The following is a 14,691-nucleotide window of genomic DNA, read 5'->3' as shown; positions in this document are numbered from 1 at the left end:
AAGGAGGAGGAGGACTGCAGGGCGCTGCCTTCTTTAGCACGGACCTGGCAAAGGAGGAGGCAGCTGGTAGAAGGTCCCAGGAATGACGTTAATGAACATTTTCCATGAAGAAGCTTGGCAGGAGGCAGAGGAGGGCGGGAGGAAGGCGAAGCTGGGTTACTGGGCCGACCAACAACTGCCCACTGACCTTAGGGGCTGGGAATGAGAGGTCCCATCCAGGCCAGCATTCCCGGCTCTGCTCCACCAGCCGTTTGCCCAGGTTGAACTTCTCAAGTATCTCCAGGCTTGTCTCAGCCCCTGCTCGATTGTTCCTTTCCCAACGCTGGTGCCAAGGGACCAGCAGATGGACAAGAGATGGGAAAGTGCTGGAGCATCTTCCCATATCCTTGGACCCGTGCACATCTCTCTATCCACTGTGATGGAGATGAGGCATACAATCATGGAATGGTTTGGGTTGGAAAGGGCCTTAAGGTTATCCAGTTCCAACCCCCTGCCACGGGCAGGGACACCTTCCACTAGAGCAGGTTGCTCCAAGCCCCTGTGTCCAACCTGGCCGTGAACACTGCCAGGGATGGGGCAGCCACAGCTTCTCTGGGCACCCTGTGCCAGCGCCTCAGCACCCTCACAGGGAACAACTTCTGCCTTAGATCTAATCTAAACCTCCCCTGTTTCAGTTTGAACCCATCACCCCTCGTCCCATCACTCCAGTCCCTGGTGAAGGTCCCTCTCCAGCATCCTTGTAGCCCCCTTCAGACCCTGGAAGCTGCTCTGAGGTCTCCACGCAGCTTCTCTTCTCCAGGCTCAACAGCCCCAATGTTCTCAGCCTGGCTCCATACGGGAGCTGCTCCAACCCCTGCTCATCCTCGTGGCCTCCTCTGGACTTGCTCCAACAGCTCCATGTCCTTCTTACGTTGGGGACAAGCTCAAGGTCTCAAGCACTCAAGTGCTGTCTATGCTTTTAAAGCTCTCTGCACATCCCCGTTGTTCACCAGAGCTGTTGCAGGTGGTCCCATCTCCGAGTGTCAGGATTAACTGACTGGATTGATGTCAGCCTGGTTTAACATCCCTCTTACCCACCACGTCTCGGTGGTAAGTGGCTGTTGGGAAGCTATTGCTGGAGGTGGCCGAGCTGTTTCCTGATGCTGCTCCGATCTGACAGCCAGGAAATAGCTTTTTCCTGATGGCTTTCTTATAATAGGGTACAGATGGAAGCAGCCTTAAAAGGAATATTCCAGCTCCCTGTTGCTAAAACCTGGAGGACAAAACATATGGACATCATCCAGGCTGTGGAATAATGATGGACACATTCAGCTCACACGTTATCCTAAGGAAATCTGATCCAAAACAGGTTTCTACCCTCAAAACTGAGTTTGGTGCCCTAGCAAAATGCTTGCAGGGAAGTGATGACTTCTGATGGTGTTCTCCAAATGCCCTCCAGGATTTGGGATACCAAATGCTCTCTAGGATCTACCACACAGCTGTGAATCCTCTCCCTTGGTATTTGCAAGCAGTAAAACATCATTTGAGCTAAAGTATCTCCAGAGGTGGATAAAGAATGGGATGCTGTTTCTGAACTCACCGGGAACATCATCTTTAAGAAGGAGCAAAAGAGCTGAGAGGGATTGAAGAGGACAAGGAAAAGCCTTGTCCCTGCAGCATCCCTTCTCCTGGAATGCTGCAGCCCAAATAGAAATGCACTAAGGGATGGGACTCTCTTTTGCATCCCTTCTCCACCAGCTCTTGCCAGATTCCTCTAAGATGCCATCCACTGTTTCCTCTCATCTTTCTCCCTGGTTTGGGCATGTTACTCCTGTGTAATTGGAATTTCCCATGCAGCAAAATGACGCCCAAGAGCACTGCACCTCCCCGGCGCTCATGAATATGTGGCCAGAGTCACAGCAGCCACTGTGGATTTTCCAGGCTTGGTTTCTGTGTCCTGGATCAGCTCTGACAATGCTTGTAAATAGTTAAGCCAAGATATGAATGAAAGAAACAAGGCAAGCCAAGAGGATGGAAGAAAACCAGCCAGTGACACCAAGCAACTCAGCCCTACTCCAACCCCAAAGCACCCAGGACCGGTTGAGCCACCAAGAAAGCAAAGCCACAGACATGAGGAATCATCAAATCATTGAGTGGTTTGGGTTGGAAGGGACCTTAAAGCTCATCCAGCTCCAACCCCTGCCATGAGCAGGGACACCTTCCACTAGACCCTTGAGGGACACCACTTGTTACTGGTTTCTATTTGGACATTGAGCCATTGACTATAACCATTTGGACACAACTATCCAGAAGGTGAATCCCCAACCCAGCATTCACCATTGCATGGCAACGTCTACAGCATTCAATCATTCCCTACATTGCTTTGTTGAGGATCCCCATTTCCATCAGAAACCCACCTAAACTCATCCATCACATCCCAAAGCCGTGATGGAGCCAGTTTCACATGGGGAACCCACTGATTGCAATGACCAACTCCAAATAATCACTGTCTGGGATGGAGCAAGCCAGACATCCACCAGACACCCTTTACAGTGTCATCTGCATCAGGGACAACACGGAATCCACTATATGCATGATTCCAGGTGCCCCAAGGAAGGTGTCACCCACTGCTCATGGGATGCAGCGATCATCCAACAACAGAACAGATGGGAATGAAGGGAGATTCCAGCATGGGAAGCAAAGACAAAACCTGCTCTTCTTCACGTTCATCTACAGACATTCGGGTTGAAATCAAGAACTCTGCCTCATCAGTATATTCCCAATTTATAGCCATGATTCAGCAGCTGCTTTTCCCCTGAACTTCCTGATTTCCATGTTTTGTGTTGCACATCCTTCTGTGAAGATACTAAAGTATAAGAGAGAAAATCACAGATGAGTGTTTATCTGGGCACTATTATCAACTAGCCAAGGATATTAAGCAGTTTAAGTTTGCCCTGATAAGCACCAGCTTTAATGTTCCATCTGAATGCTGCTGGAGATACTACACTTAAATTAAAGCAGCAATAAGAACCCTCATTATGCCATTAAGGACTATGGTAAATAAGAGGCAACTGGAAACCCACAAAGATTGCCACAGTGATACACTTGGGTCGGGGCAGTCCCAGGCACAGGAACAGGTTGGGCAGAGAAGTGATTCAGAGCAGCCCTGAGGAGAAGGACCTGGGGTGTTGGGTGAGGAGAAGCTCCCCATGACCCGGCTTCAGTGTGTGCTTGAGCCCAGAACCCCCCCGTGTGCTGGGCTGCACCCCCAGAGCGTGAGCAGCAGCTCAGGGAGGGGATCCTGCCCCTCTGCTGCATGAAGGGGAGACCCCACTTGCAGCACTGTGTGCAGTGCTGGGGTCCTCAACATCAGAAGGACATGGAGCTGTTGGAGCAAGTTCGGAGGAGGCCACAAGGATGAGCAGGGGCTGGAGCAGCTCCTGTATGGAGCCAGGCTGAGAACATTGGGGCTGTTGAGGGTGGAGAAGAGAAGCTGCGTGGAGACCTCAGAGCAGCTTCCAGGGTCTGAAGGGGGCTACAAGGATGCTGGAGAGGGACCTTCATCAGGGACTGGAGTGATAGGACAAGGGGTGATGGGTTCACATTGAAACAGGGAAGTTCAGGTTGGATAGAAGGAAGAAGTTGTTCCCTGTGAGGGTGATGAGGTGCTGGCAGAGGGTGCCCAGAGAAGCTGTGGCTGCCCCATCCCTGGCAGTGTTCAAGGCCAGGCTGGACAGAGCCTTGGGTGACATGGTCTAGTGTGAGGTGTCCCTGCCCATGGCAGGGGGTTGGAACAGGATGATCTTAAGGTCCTTTCCAACCCAAACCATTCTGTGATTCTATGATTCTACATGGGTAGGATTGGGAATGGAAGAAACCTGGTTCTTCCGCAGGCTACAAAGTGTTGTCAATCAAAAGCTTCCATCACCAGCACCAGGATTTATCACTTACTACCTGCAGCACAGCCAGCATTGCCCAGGGGAGATGCACAAGGACTCAACGTTCCAAGCAAGCCAAAGGGATGCACCTGGACAGACTTCAGCCTGTTCCAATGCAGCCTGGTCACCATCTCATGAGCAGACCCATTACCAAACCTACTTTATATTTTGGGTTTTAAATAAAGATTTTACTTACTAATCAGTTTGTTGAGTGAACATTTCTGCTGTGCACTATAGGAAAAGCAAATGAAACCAAGCAGGCAACTCCAGCACCCAGAGAACATCTGTCAACCAGAGCCAAAATTAAACAACATGAAGTTGCTTTTGTAGTTGATTTTCATACAGCTGCAGTGGACTATAAAAGAGCTATCAAAGGCAGAGCTCTCCATCAGCTATTTCTGAATGAGGGGAGAAGGTAAGCCACAAAATCCCTATCCCAGAGAAGGGGCTGCCCCACTGGCAAGAAGGTATCTCCAGTGCCACCCAAACGTGCCTGCAAGCACCATAATTCAGCAGGAATCATGGAATGGTTTGTGTTGGAATGGAGCTTAAAGCTCATCCAGCTCCAACCCCCTGCCACGGGCAGGGACACCTTCCACTAGAGCAGGTTGCTCCAAGCCCCTGTGTCCAACCTGGCCTTGAACACTGCCAGGGATGGGGCAGCCACAGCTTCTCTGGGCACCCTGTGCCAGCGCCTCAGCACCCTCACAGGGAAGAGCTTCTGCCTCAGAGCTCATCTCAATCTCTCCTCTGGCAGGTTAAGGCCATTCCCCTTGTCCTGTCCCTCCATCCCTTGTCCAAAGCCCCTCTCCAGGTTTCCTGCAGCCCCTTTAGGCACTGGAGCTGCTCTAAGGTCTCCCCTTCCCGCAGCAGAGGGGCAGGATCCCCTCCCTGAGCTGCTGCTCACGCTCTGGGGGTGCAGCCCAGCACACGGGGGGGTTCTGGGCTCAAGCACACACTGAAGCCTGGTCATGGGGAGCTTCTCCTCACCCAACACCCCCAAGTCCTTCTCCTTAGGGCTGCTTTCAATCCATTCTCTGCCCAGCCTGTAGCTGTGGATCATCTTTAAAGATTGCACCAAGATGGAAGAGGGAAGTCACACGAGCAGCAAAACCATGCAAGCCTTTCTCCTCTTCCTCTTCTCCAGGGAGACCTTCTTGCAGCCTTTCAATACTTAAAGGGGACTGACAAGACAGAGAGAGACTTTCTACCATGTCCTGCAGTGACAGGACAAGGAGGAGTGGTTCTAAACTGAAAGAGAGATGGTTTAGACTGGATATAAGGAAGAAATTCTTTACTATGAGGGTGCTGAGGCGCTGGCACAGGGTGCCCAGAGAAGCTGTGGCTGCCCCATCCCTGGCAGTGTTCAAGGCCAGGTTGGACACAGGGGCTTGGAGCAACCTGCTCTAGTGGAAGGTGTCCCTGCCCGTGGCAGGGGTTGGAGCTGGAAGGTTCTTTCCAACCCAAACCATTCTGTGATTCACTAAATGATCATTCACATTGATCTTCACCTTCCTGTGATAACAGGTTAAGGGGAACAAGGACTCTCCATCGTGAACCAAGCACTGGATAATGAAGAGAAAACCCACAAGACATGTAACTGTGAGCTGCTGTTCACACAGCTCACGTGGCTTTGCCTGAAGAAATGCTCTACATTTAATGTATCAGACACATGAAGTGAGTTTCTGGGGGGAACCTGTTACACTTCCACCAGAAAAGGAGAAAACAACCAACCTGATGCATCATCAGCCCAGAGAAACACCAACGAGAACAAGGCACCAGCTAAGAAGAAGTCCCCACATTTGAGTTTTCTACAGTCAAACCAAGCAGCTGCCTCTGTGAAAACACCACATTCCACCTGAGGGAGGAAAAGGATCTCCCCCAAGGAAGCCACACTTCCTTGGGCAGCACGTGCTAACCAGACCTGCCCCTGCTAGCATGAGCTTTACCAATACATTACATGGATAAGGTGCAAATCAGAGCTCTGGTGAAGGGATGATGGCCAAGAAACTCATCAGGAATGATGGATTTTAGGAGACCGATGGGCTGTTCCAGTGCAGGTCAACCATGAGCATCTGTGGTGTGATGGCATCAAGCTTCCCCATCAGGGATGAAGCTGGTTGTGCTGGTTGAGGTCCCTGGGAGGGATGGGATGCTGGCAAACACCGGAGCCCCTTCTTAGCCATGATTTATTCCAGCACATCTCCTCGTGCCTTTGCACAGGAGCCTCGTTGTTTAAACTCCCTGCATCTTACTGCTTAACAGTTCCCATGGGGGAACAATTTACCCACAGGCTTCAAGGCAGCTGATGGAAAACAATCTGAAGATAGGTATTTAATGCAGCACGCTCGCTAATGTACACCATGGGGGACAAGCTTAGTTAATACAAACCCATTTTACAGATGCAGCAGTTAGAAGGGACCAGGCTGACTCGATTTTACAGATGCAGCAGTTAGAAAGGACCAGGCTGATGCGTTTGCCTTTGCTCTGACACCTTGCAAGGGCTGGAGGACACCAGAACCAAACCCTACCTTAGGTATGATTCTTATCAATACAGTTTAGTCCCCAGTAAGTCATGTTTTGTGCCTGCAAAGCAAATCTCAAGGTATCTGCTCCTTGGGGTTCTCTATGGATGTGGAATCATAGAACAATTCAGGTTGGAAAAGACCTTGAAGATCATCAAGTCCAACCATTAACCCACCACTGCAAAATCCACCACTAACCCATGTGCCCAAGTGCCATGTCTACACGTCTGTTCAATAATGCAGGTGCCTGTTGTAATTCCCAGGTCCAAGCTCTCAGCCACACAGAGATCTCAGCCCATGGTTGGCATCCAGGTATTCCAACAGCAGCCCAATGTTCAATGTGCATTATCACACAACCAGCTCCTCTGGGCCAAGTATTATTTGATATTATTTGATATTATTTTATATTATTTCATATTATTTCATATTATTTTATATTAATTCATATTATTTCATATTCTTTGGGTATTATTTCAGGAGCCAGGAGTGGGTGCAGCAAGGAGAGGGGCTTGGAAGGGAAACAACCACCCAGAACCCATGCCCCAAGTTGAGATGCAGTCACAAGGACCCAGATGGGAGGAGGGATGAGGAACCAAAGAGGAGCTTTTACCATAGAGCAGCTCATCAAAACAGCTTTGGAAACCCCTGAGGAGCACCTGCAAGAAGCCCTGTTTCCCCTTCTCTTCCCACTTCTCTCTTCAGGCTTCCCCCAGTGCAGGGGACCAGTCTACAGGGACCAGCCTCACCCAGCATGACAACGGGGTCAGGGAGCCCCAGGCAAGGCAGCAAGTTGATTTCGTGGTGGGCATCACTTCATGGCTTTAGCTAACACACATATGATGGTGTGTTTAGAGATGATCGGAGCCACAGAGGTATTGGGAGCACCAAGCTGAAGGTGCAGGTCCCTCTGCTCCCTTTAGGAAGCTGTAGGTCCACATGTGCACACACAGGGTGGAGAAACTTCCCAACCCACAACTGAGGAACTGGTGAGAATGCTGGAAATCAAGGTCCTAGCTCTGCTACGAGCTCCTTCCTGGAAATGATCAACATTGGGGGTAACATAAACTGAGACGGGGAGATTTAGGTTGGATCTAAGGAAGAAGTTGTTCCCTGTGAGGGTGCTGAGACGCTGGCACAGGGTGCCCAGAGAAGCTGTGGCTGCCCCATCCCTGGCAGTGTTCAAGGCCAGGTTGGACACAGGGGCTTGGAGCAACCTGCTCTAGTGGAAGGTGTCCCTGTCTGTGGCAGGGGTTGGAACTGGAGGAGCTTTAAGATCCCTTCCAACACCAACCAGGCTGGGACTCTATGATTCTAACACTCCCTTACAGAAGGACATGGTTATGCTCTCGTACAGATGTCCCCTCTCCCCAAGGGGGGAGGAACCTTTATCCTCTACAGTCTGCATTCCTGAAAAAGGGACTTGGGAATGCAAATTTCAAGCTTTCTCACTTGATTCTAAGTTCCTGATGAAGCCAGAGCAGGTTGGTCTCAGCGTAGAATCATAGAATCATGGAATGGTTTGGGTTGGAAGGGACCTGAGGATCATCCAGCTCCAACCCCCTGCCACGGGCAGGGACACCTTCCACTAGAGCAGGTTGCTCCAAGCCCCTGTGTCCAACCTGGCCTTGAACACTGCCAGGGATGGGGCAGCCACAGCTTCTCTGGGCACCCTGTGCCAGCGCCTCAGCACCCTCACAGGGAAGAGCTTCTGCCTTAGATCCAACCTGAACTTCCCCTGTTTCAGTTTGAACCCATCACCCCTTGTCCTATCACTCCAGTCCCTGATGAAGGTCCCTCTCCAGCATCCTTGTAGCCCCCTGCAGATATTTGTATACAAATTGCTCACACAGTTGGAGTTACACCCCATGGGATGGGTCAAAGAGCAGTTCAACTTGGCCTGAGCACCCTGCAAGACATTCTAGAAAGTACTTAAGAGCCGACACTGCAACGACACATCATAAATTATGGATAATAATGGACATTTTTGATGAAGGTCTGATAGAAACCAGAAATCATGTTGCTCTGGGGGAGCACAAAGAGGAAAACACGACTGGGAGAAGAGCCCAATGTGCCAAAGCATCTAAATTCCTTATTACTCTCCATCCTCATTTGAGTTTATCCACCAACGATGGTGTCACACACCTTTGCTATCCATGAATTTGTGCTTCAAGCCCCAAGCAGACAGCTCTCCCCATTCCTTGGATAGGGAAAAGCAGAACAAGAGGAGATTTACTCCCACCCTCAATTATTCATAAGGAAAGGGAGGGCACATCTTTAACAAGCCATCGTTTTATGAAGCCAGGTTCACATTTTCACTTGATTCAGTAGAATCTGATCAACTCTCCGGGGTCCATTTGAGGACTTTCTACTTGGAGGCAAAAGGCACCGACTCAGCACTTTTCTTCTGTTATTTAGAGAATAAAATTAACCCTTAATGGCCCATGCTGGGATTTCTCCTCCCCCAGTTAAATATGGCCCACTCAGCAATTTCTCCCCATCTATAATTACAGGCTGCTATCCATCATGTGGAGGAGAATGCTTTCCTGACACTCGAAAAGTGACACTGTAAGCACTTTCCCTAATAGAATAAATATTCTAAATATCTCTTTGATATTTTCATTTAAATTGGAATAGTTGAGGAAATAATTGTAGGGATCCTGCCGGTGTGGTTGGGGCTGTGCTGGAGGGAGGTGGTGCTGCCCATGTTTTCCTTTGGAGGAAGTGGTTCTCCTGTACACAGTCTCCTCCACACGCTGCCACAGAAAGTAATTAGGCACAGGCTAATGTATTAGTGCTTCCCACCACTGCTGCTTTGCTTAGAGCTCTCACTTTTGGCTTTTATCCCTTCCTTTCGCCTGGTTTTTGCACTTTAGTGGGTTCTCCTTGGGAAAGAATCATGGAATGGTTTGTATTGGAAAGGACCTTAAAGCTCGTCCAGCTCCACCCCCCTGCCACGGGCAGGGACACCTTCCACTAGAGCAGGTTGCTCCAAGCCCCTGTGTCCAACCTGGCCTTGAACACTGCCAGGGATGGGGCAGCCACAGCTTCTCTGGGCACCCTGTGCCAGCGCCTCAGCACCCTCACAGGGAAGAGCTTCTGCCTCAGAGCTCATCTCAATCTCCCCTCTGGCAGGTTAAAGCCATTCCCCTTGGCCTGTCCCTACAGGCCCTTGTCCAAAGCCCCTCTCCAGGTTTCCTGGAGCCCCTTTAGGCACTGGAGCTGCTCTAAGGTCTCCCCTTCAGGAGCCTTCTCTTCTCCAGGCTGCCCCAGCCCAGCTCTCTCAGCCTGGCTCCAGAGCAGAGCTGCTCCAGCCCTCTGTGCATGTCCATGGCACTTGGAAAGGATGGGTTTGCTTGCAAAAGGCACCATCCATGGTCACATCTGGGTGCTGGGACAGCCTGGTGACTGCATGATGATGCCACAATGATGGATGCTGAGCACCCATAGCTTCACTTGCTGGGTTGAACATCTGTAAAGGAGAGCTACAGCAATGGAGAAAAGGATGAGAAGAGCCCCTCAGGCTCCAGCCCAGAGCAGCACATGGATCCAAGCATCCAAATGCTCATCCCAGCAACTTCCCTAGTGAAAAGAAGCTGAAATCATGAGGGAGTTAGAAACCTCCAAGAGCAGAAGTCTAAGCAAAACCAGGCCCTGCTCCAGGAGAGCTGCTCTCTTTCAAGCTCTGTGTGTCATGCAGATGCCATAAGCTCACAGACAAGGTTGGAAGTCTACCCAGGGTGCACATAAAGTCCATGTAGGACTTCAAAGCATTGATGCAAACCAGAGGGCCCTAAGGACCTGGAGGACCATAAAGCCCCCATGTACATAACTGGGCAGTGCTTGAGGTTTAGTTACTGCAGGCTGGGTGACGAAGGGTGATCTTGCTGCTTAGACTGAGCTACACGATCTAAGGCCCAAGTTTTAACCCATCTCAGAGCCAGAGTGCAGAATAAGCATTAATACCTGTGGGTTTAGGATGTAAAACAGGGACTCAGGAGCTTTTCCCTTCACTTCTCATCTATTTAACTGAGCAGTTTTCAGGGCAGGGGCTATCACCTTCAACACTGGATTCCAGTAACATGGACAACCCCGGGGAGGCTCTTCCCAGGGAAACACCAGCACAACGTTTGCAAGCTGCAGCCTGTGATTTGTTTCCTTCTTTTTCTCCCTGCCTTTGGAAAGGCACAGGACTGCTGTTCATCACATCCAGGTGCTCAGCAGCTTCCAGCTCTACGGCTCCCTTCGGTGCTGTAGCTCGAGCAGAAAACAGCTTGTGGCTTCAGCACAGGAGCATCCACCCCAGAACCCCAAGAGCTGGTTCCCTCCTTACCTTTTCTCCCATGGGACAATAGCCTTTGAGGAAATCCTGGCACACTTCTGCCTTCCTGGACACGTAGACGTGGCTGTAGGGGCAGTTGCTGTTGCTGCAGATCCCCTTCAAGAAGTAGGAGCACACCGGCATCTGCAAGGGCACAGGATGAGAAACCCCATTAGAGCTCCCCCCAGTTCATGATTAGGAACCATTCCAACACTCGGAACTGAAATAAACCAGTGCCATGTGTGAAATAAATACCTGCTTTTTGCCAGCTACTGATCCCAGAGGAATTTTTAGCTTTTCTATTGGTCTCTGTGCAATGCAGCTCCCTGACATTACATGGTCGCAGTGTATATATGCACAAGGGGTGAACATACTCGCCTTTAGCATCCTTCAGGATGCTGGAGAGAGGGTGAAAGGCATGAAACTGCCACCAGAAAGAAAACTGCCTCTGAACAGCACAGGGAACGGATGGGGGAATGAATAAACCCAGTTATCATGAGGATGCATGGGGCAGGTTCATCTGCTGCTGATACTCTCCCAACTAACCTTGAAGAGAAGGACTGACTGCTGCCAGGGCTCCTCGCTCACAAAAGGCACGAAGCCAAGCTCATGGTCGCATGGCTGAGGGCTGAAAACACCCTTCCCAAGGGATGATGCAGTGGCTGTGATGGGAACAGCAGCGCAGGGCTCACACCCAGCCTGGCTGCACTCTCCCACAGGGGGTTATTCATAGAATCATAGAATGTTTGGGTTGGAAAGGACCTTAAGATCATCCAGTTCCAAGCCCCTGCCACGGGCAGGGACACCTTCCACTAGAGCAGGTTGCTCCAAGCCCCTGTGTCCAACCTGGCCTTGAACACTGCCAGGGATGGGGCTTCTCTGGGCACCCTGTGCCAGCGCCTCACCACAGTAAAGAATTTCTTCCTTATATCCATCTTAAATCTCCCATTTGAGTTTGAACCCATCACCCCTTGTCCTATCACTCCAGTCCCTCATGAAGGTCCCTCTCCAGCATCCTTGTGGCCCCCTTCAGACCCTGGAAGCTGCTCTGAGGTCTCCACGCAGCTTCTCTTCTCCAGCCTCAACAGCTCCAATGTTCTCAGCCTGGCTCCATACGGGAGCTGCTCCAGCCCCTGCTCATCCTCGTGGCCTCCTCTGGGCTTGCTCCAACAGCTCCATGTCCTTCTTATACAGCAGAACTGCACACAGACTTGTGGGGTCTCCCCTTCCCGCAGCAGAGGGGCAGGATCCCCTCCCTGAGCTGCTGCTCACGCTCTGGGGGTGCAGCCCAGCACACGGGGGGGTTCTGGGCTCAAGCACACACTGAAGCCGGCTCATGGGGAGCTTCTCCTCACCCAACACCCCCAAGTCCTTCTCCTCAGGCTGCTCCATCCACTCTGCCCAACCTGTAGCTGTGCCTGGGATTGCCCCGACCCAGCTGCTGGACCTTGCACTTCACTTATTGAACTTGCTCTGGACATTGCAAAGACTAAACCAGCATCCTGGGGGTGCCCCCTCTATTTGGCTCTGCCACGGATACAGAGCTGGCTGGAGGCTCCCAAAGGTGGCTCCTAACAAGGAGGAAGTGTTCCCATCTCCACAAGCATTTTGGGGGGGGCTGCATCACACAAAGTGCTGCGAGCGATGTGATGATGCCTGTCCCTGTGTGCTGCAGGAGGGATGGTCCAGGAGGGATGGTCCAGGAGGGATGGTCCAGGAGGGAGGAAAAGGAGGAGGAGAGCCTGGCATCCTGTTGTAAGCAGTCAAGGAGAGTGGTCGGATAGATGGAGCAAAGCCCTTCTCCCAAAGCTTTAGCAGTGCAACAGCCGATGAGGATAACAAAAGCAAGCGAGGAAGGATCCTCCTCGTCCTCAAAGCACAAACTTCACCTTCTGCCAGCTGTTACAATTAAAAACAGATTACCAGCCTGCTGTGATATTCCAGCATCTCTAACTCACCGGCTACCACTGGCAACTTCCCAACCCAACCACGCAGCTGACAACAGGAACATGCGCTTCCCGAAGCCCTTGTGATGGTCCAGCTCCTCCTGTTTCATCCCTTGCTGCTCGCCTACATGCTGTATTCCCTTCCTGCTCGGTGCTGTATCCATCCCTCTGCTCACTGGTAGCATCTCAGTCCTGGCAGTTTGAGCATCCCCAAACTAATATTTACAATCCTGCAATGAGCCCAGTGGAGGCTATAAGGAAAAAAAAATCCCTTTTTCCCTGAAGGGCACATTAGGGTTTGAACTCATTTGGCTCACTTGAGGCAAAGAGAGATCGAGAGGGAAGCCGAGAGGAAAGAAAACAAAGGGTGCTTTAAAAGAGAAGAGTTTATTTTTAATTGTCTTTTAACTGCAGGCATTAACATAAAGGACAGGGCTCGGGGGCTATCTGGGTTTGGTGCTGGTGGTGTGACCGTAAATGATTCCCTTAATGTAGTTTTTGATATAGAGCCCAAATTAGCTCTAATAAAAAGGGATAATAAAGGCAGCTCTGCTACAAAACTCAACTCCTCCTCGCTGTCAAGCCCGAGCCATTATCAAGAGGAAGCAGCACTCTCATTTCAATTAACCTTGTTTGCACCCCACTACGTCCACACAAATAACAATAACATTAATTCAAGGCAGTGGTGCGGGGCGTCCGTATTAGACAGCTTTGACTCTGAACACGCTTTGGAGGCAGGAGCTAATGAACCCGAAACTCCACGTGAAGCTCCAAATTGCTCACAACAGAGTTTTGAAGCTCTATTAGGGAGAAAAATGCTGATTCTTTGCGAGTTCCTCAAGGGGAAAAGCTGTTGTAGCAGCAGCGGGCGGGTGCCCCAGTCGTAGCCTCTCGCTAACCTTCACTCCCAAACCCATTCATTCAGGTTTACTGGTGGCTCTCAATCACTGGGAGGTGCTGGTGGATCTCCCCCATCACAAGGAAATCTCCTTTGCCCAAGGAAGTGGTGAATGCTCCATCCAGAGCGAGTCCAGAGGAGGCCGCGAGGATGAGCAGGAGCTGGAGCAGCTCCCGTATGGAGCCAGGCTGAGAACATTGGGGCTGTTGAGCCTGGAGAAGAGAAGCTGCGTGGAGACCTCAGAGCAGCTTCCAGGGTCTGAAGGGGGCTACAAGGATGCTGGAGAGGGACCTTCATCAGGGACTGGAGTGATGGGACAAGGGGTGATGGGTTCAAACTGAAACAGGGGAAGTTCAGGTTGGAGATAAGGCAGAAGTTGTTCCCTGTGAGGGTGCTGAGGCGCTGGCACAGGGTGCCCAGAGAACTGGTAAATGCCCCATCCCTGGCAGTGTTCAAGGCCAGGTTGAAGAGAACCTTGGGTGACATGGTCTAGTGTGAGGTGTCTCTGCCCATGGCAAGGGTTGGAGCTGGATGATCTTAAGGTCCTTTCCAACCCAAACCATTCTAGGATTCTATGATCACTCTGATGGATGTTCCTCAGCTGAGGGCTCTGCCCTGCATCCCCTGTAGAGCAAAATTCCCCGACCACCAGCTTTCCCTCTCCTCCAGGCTCCTCTTTCCATTGCCAGAGGGGTAGTTTGGTTTATGAAAGCATCTGCAAAGCTTTTTCCCCACCTGGAACAGCCCAACGATGGGGAAAAGAAGTTCCATGAGCTGTGACAGCCAAACCTATGCAGCTTTCCCATAAAAAACAAAGGGAATGTCCCCATTTTTCAGTAGGGAAACTGAGGCACGGGACTGCCCCAAGGTTGAGCAAGAGTTTTGTCCTCAAACCAATAGCTAAGCCCTGCAAGACCTTGGTCCTTTGCCTCCTGGACTGGATGTGGGGCTCCATCCCCAGTGACTTCCCAGTGAAGTGAGATACACAACGACAACAACCTGAAGCTTCTGTGATGAGGAGGTTGGGGGGTGTCCTCCCCATAAGCACAAAGTGAAACTGAGAGTCAACTCATGGGGCATCAGCAAA

General features: G+C 51.0%; 1 protein-coding gene across 2 annotated transcripts in view; it reads right to left on the bottom strand.

Moving 5' to 3' along the window:
• Positions 1–14,691, bottom strand: part of ZC3H3 (zinc finger CCCH-type containing 3) — a 151,394-nt gene that overhangs the window by 18,587 nt on the left and 118,116 nt on the right. For both annotated transcript variants that reach the window (XM_030481027.1, XM_030481036.1), the window contains exon 9: positions 10,773–10,904. In XM_030481027.1, the coding sequence (XP_030336887.1) occupies positions 10,773–10,904 (132 nt within the window). The remainder of the gene's footprint in view (positions 1–10,772; positions 10,905–14,691) is intronic.

The sequence above is a fragment of the Strigops habroptila genome, chromosome 1, assembly GCF_004027225.2.
Source record: "Strigops habroptila isolate Jane chromosome 1, bStrHab1.2.pri, whole genome shotgun sequence".
Lineage (NCBI taxonomy): Eukaryota > Metazoa > Chordata > Aves > Psittaciformes > Psittacidae > Strigops > Strigops habroptila.
This window is presented reverse-complemented; position numbering and strand designations above follow the sequence as displayed.